Source organism: Theobroma umbraticum, unplaced genomic scaffold (genome assembly GCF_002168275.2).
Source record: "Theobroma umbraticum cultivar Fairchild unplaced genomic scaffold, ASM216827v3 scaffold_20.0, whole genome shotgun sequence".
Taxonomy (NCBI): Eukaryota; Viridiplantae; Streptophyta; class Magnoliopsida; order Malvales; family Malvaceae; genus Theobroma; species Theobroma umbraticum.
In genome coordinates this window covers 2106032-2107779 of record NW_018397266.1, presented here as the reverse complement: position 1 = coordinate 2107779, position 1748 = coordinate 2106032, and the positions used below count along the sequence as shown (strand labels likewise).

At 35.3% G+C, this 1748-nt stretch overlaps 2 protein-coding genes across 2 annotated transcripts in view; both read right to left on the bottom strand.

Annotated features, from left to right (window-relative positions):
* The window catches only part of LOC110423454 (uncharacterized), a 14748-nt gene that overhangs the window by 7652 nt on the left and 5348 nt on the right, over positions 1-1748 (bottom strand).
* LOC149526742 (helicase sen1-like) overlaps positions 1-1748 on the bottom strand; it is a 5627-nt gene that overhangs the window by 456 nt on the left and 3423 nt on the right. The window contains exon 7 of the mRNA XM_089784645.1: positions 22-201. Within this exon, the coding sequence (XP_089640771.1) occupies positions 22-201 (180 nt within the window). The remainder of the gene's footprint in view (positions 1-21; positions 202-1748) is intronic.

Here is a 1748-nt window from a genome sequence, read left to right as displayed (position 1 = left end):
TCTCCAGTAATCAACATTTACATTAAACGATAATGTCCCATGTGGCTTTGCCTCGTTAAGATATTTCACTTCAGCATAAGGCGCTCTAGCTATACTTTCCATAGATGAACGTATTGCTGCTCGCGTCTCTTCCAACAATGGCAAAACATATGACCCAAGATAATGATCCGTGGTTTGAAATGAAACTGGAATTTTTTCCACCTAGAAATTGAGATTAAATGCGAAAGATCATATGAATCCAAAGCAGTCAATACGCAACTATAATTGAGAAAGCAGAAAAAGTAACAAGAGTTCACTTCTTGACATAGCTCAACTGATTCAGACATATACAAGCAAATGCATGTATGGACGGCCATTTGGGCAGATTAAGCCAGTAACAAACCTCTTACATCTTTTTCCACGGCATTTGAAAATAAATAACTCAAGCGCAAAATCTAATGCAAATGGAAAGCCAAAGGGAGCTAAGTGCAAACTACATAATTAGGGCTAAAAAATGAGCTAACATGCATAGACACACAGCAACCAGTTCGGGATTGGCTTTATAAAGAGGATGATTCCCCATGGTCAACTTAAGCTCAAGTAAATTTCAACCTCTTGATACCAAGCTCAATCATTAAACAAATTTATGGTGTTCAATCTTTGTTCAGCTCTCTGGTTTAATTAAGCAAGCTCAAGATCAACTCATGGACAATTTAAAGTTGTAAAGTATTTTATCAGATAAACGAAAACTACACTAAGATATGATTTTAATAGTAAAATTTCATAAGAGTTTAATTGTAAGAAAATACCAAGTTATACACTTAAGCAGCCTTTTGTTCCTAATTCCGTTTAACAAACTTCACAAATCTTATTGTGCGATGTTTTAGCAGACTTTAGTTATGCTCAATTCACGACCAACATAAACAATAAGACTCTTCTGGCGTGCTGCCATAAGTCCATAGCTATATCTATAAAAGATGGGCAGGAGGGAAAGCAATAAGCACATGAGACAAGTACGCAGAAAAGGGCTTGGGCTGGAGAAAAAGCCCAACCCAAACAAGAAAATATTCTTCTAAGCTGTCACTACCAGAGCAAATCGTTTACAAGCATCTCCTTCCAAAACGTATACAGTAGTCATTCAACTTCAATAAAAGTGCACGATATTCAAAAGAACTGGAAAATAATATGATAAACATAAGATTTTAATAAACCAAAAAAATATCAAAGAATCGAGTATGATGATGATGATGATGATGGAGGATAAAGTAAACCCACGTGATCCTTGTAGAGGTTATCATTGAATGTTGAAGTTTATGATTCCAGCAGGTAAAAATTCAAATAAGGGCATGAGTCAACAGTGCTGAAGAAGGAAGTAAAAGGGTGTCTATGCGGCATCGTTTAAATTTAATTTTTGTTATTGAAACGCTGCCTATAGTGTCATTTATATGAGTATTGTTATTAACAGCATAGTCATACGACTTAGCTGAGTGTCGTTTCATGTTTTCAATTTCTCTTCTTCTAGTTGTTTCTCCATATGCTAAGTACTGTTGCTGGCACTAAAATTTGTCGTTTTGGTTGTTAGTGCTCAGCTGTCTTATTCTGTTTTTTTGTGCTCATCACAGATCCGAAATTTGTGGGAATATTTGTAATCACGAGGCAAGAGTTAATATAAATACAAGAAATGAAAAGATATCAGTTGCTTGTTGATAAAAATATTTTTCTCATCTTGCTCTGCTTCTTAGCTCAGCTTGCTGGAAATTCCTTTATCT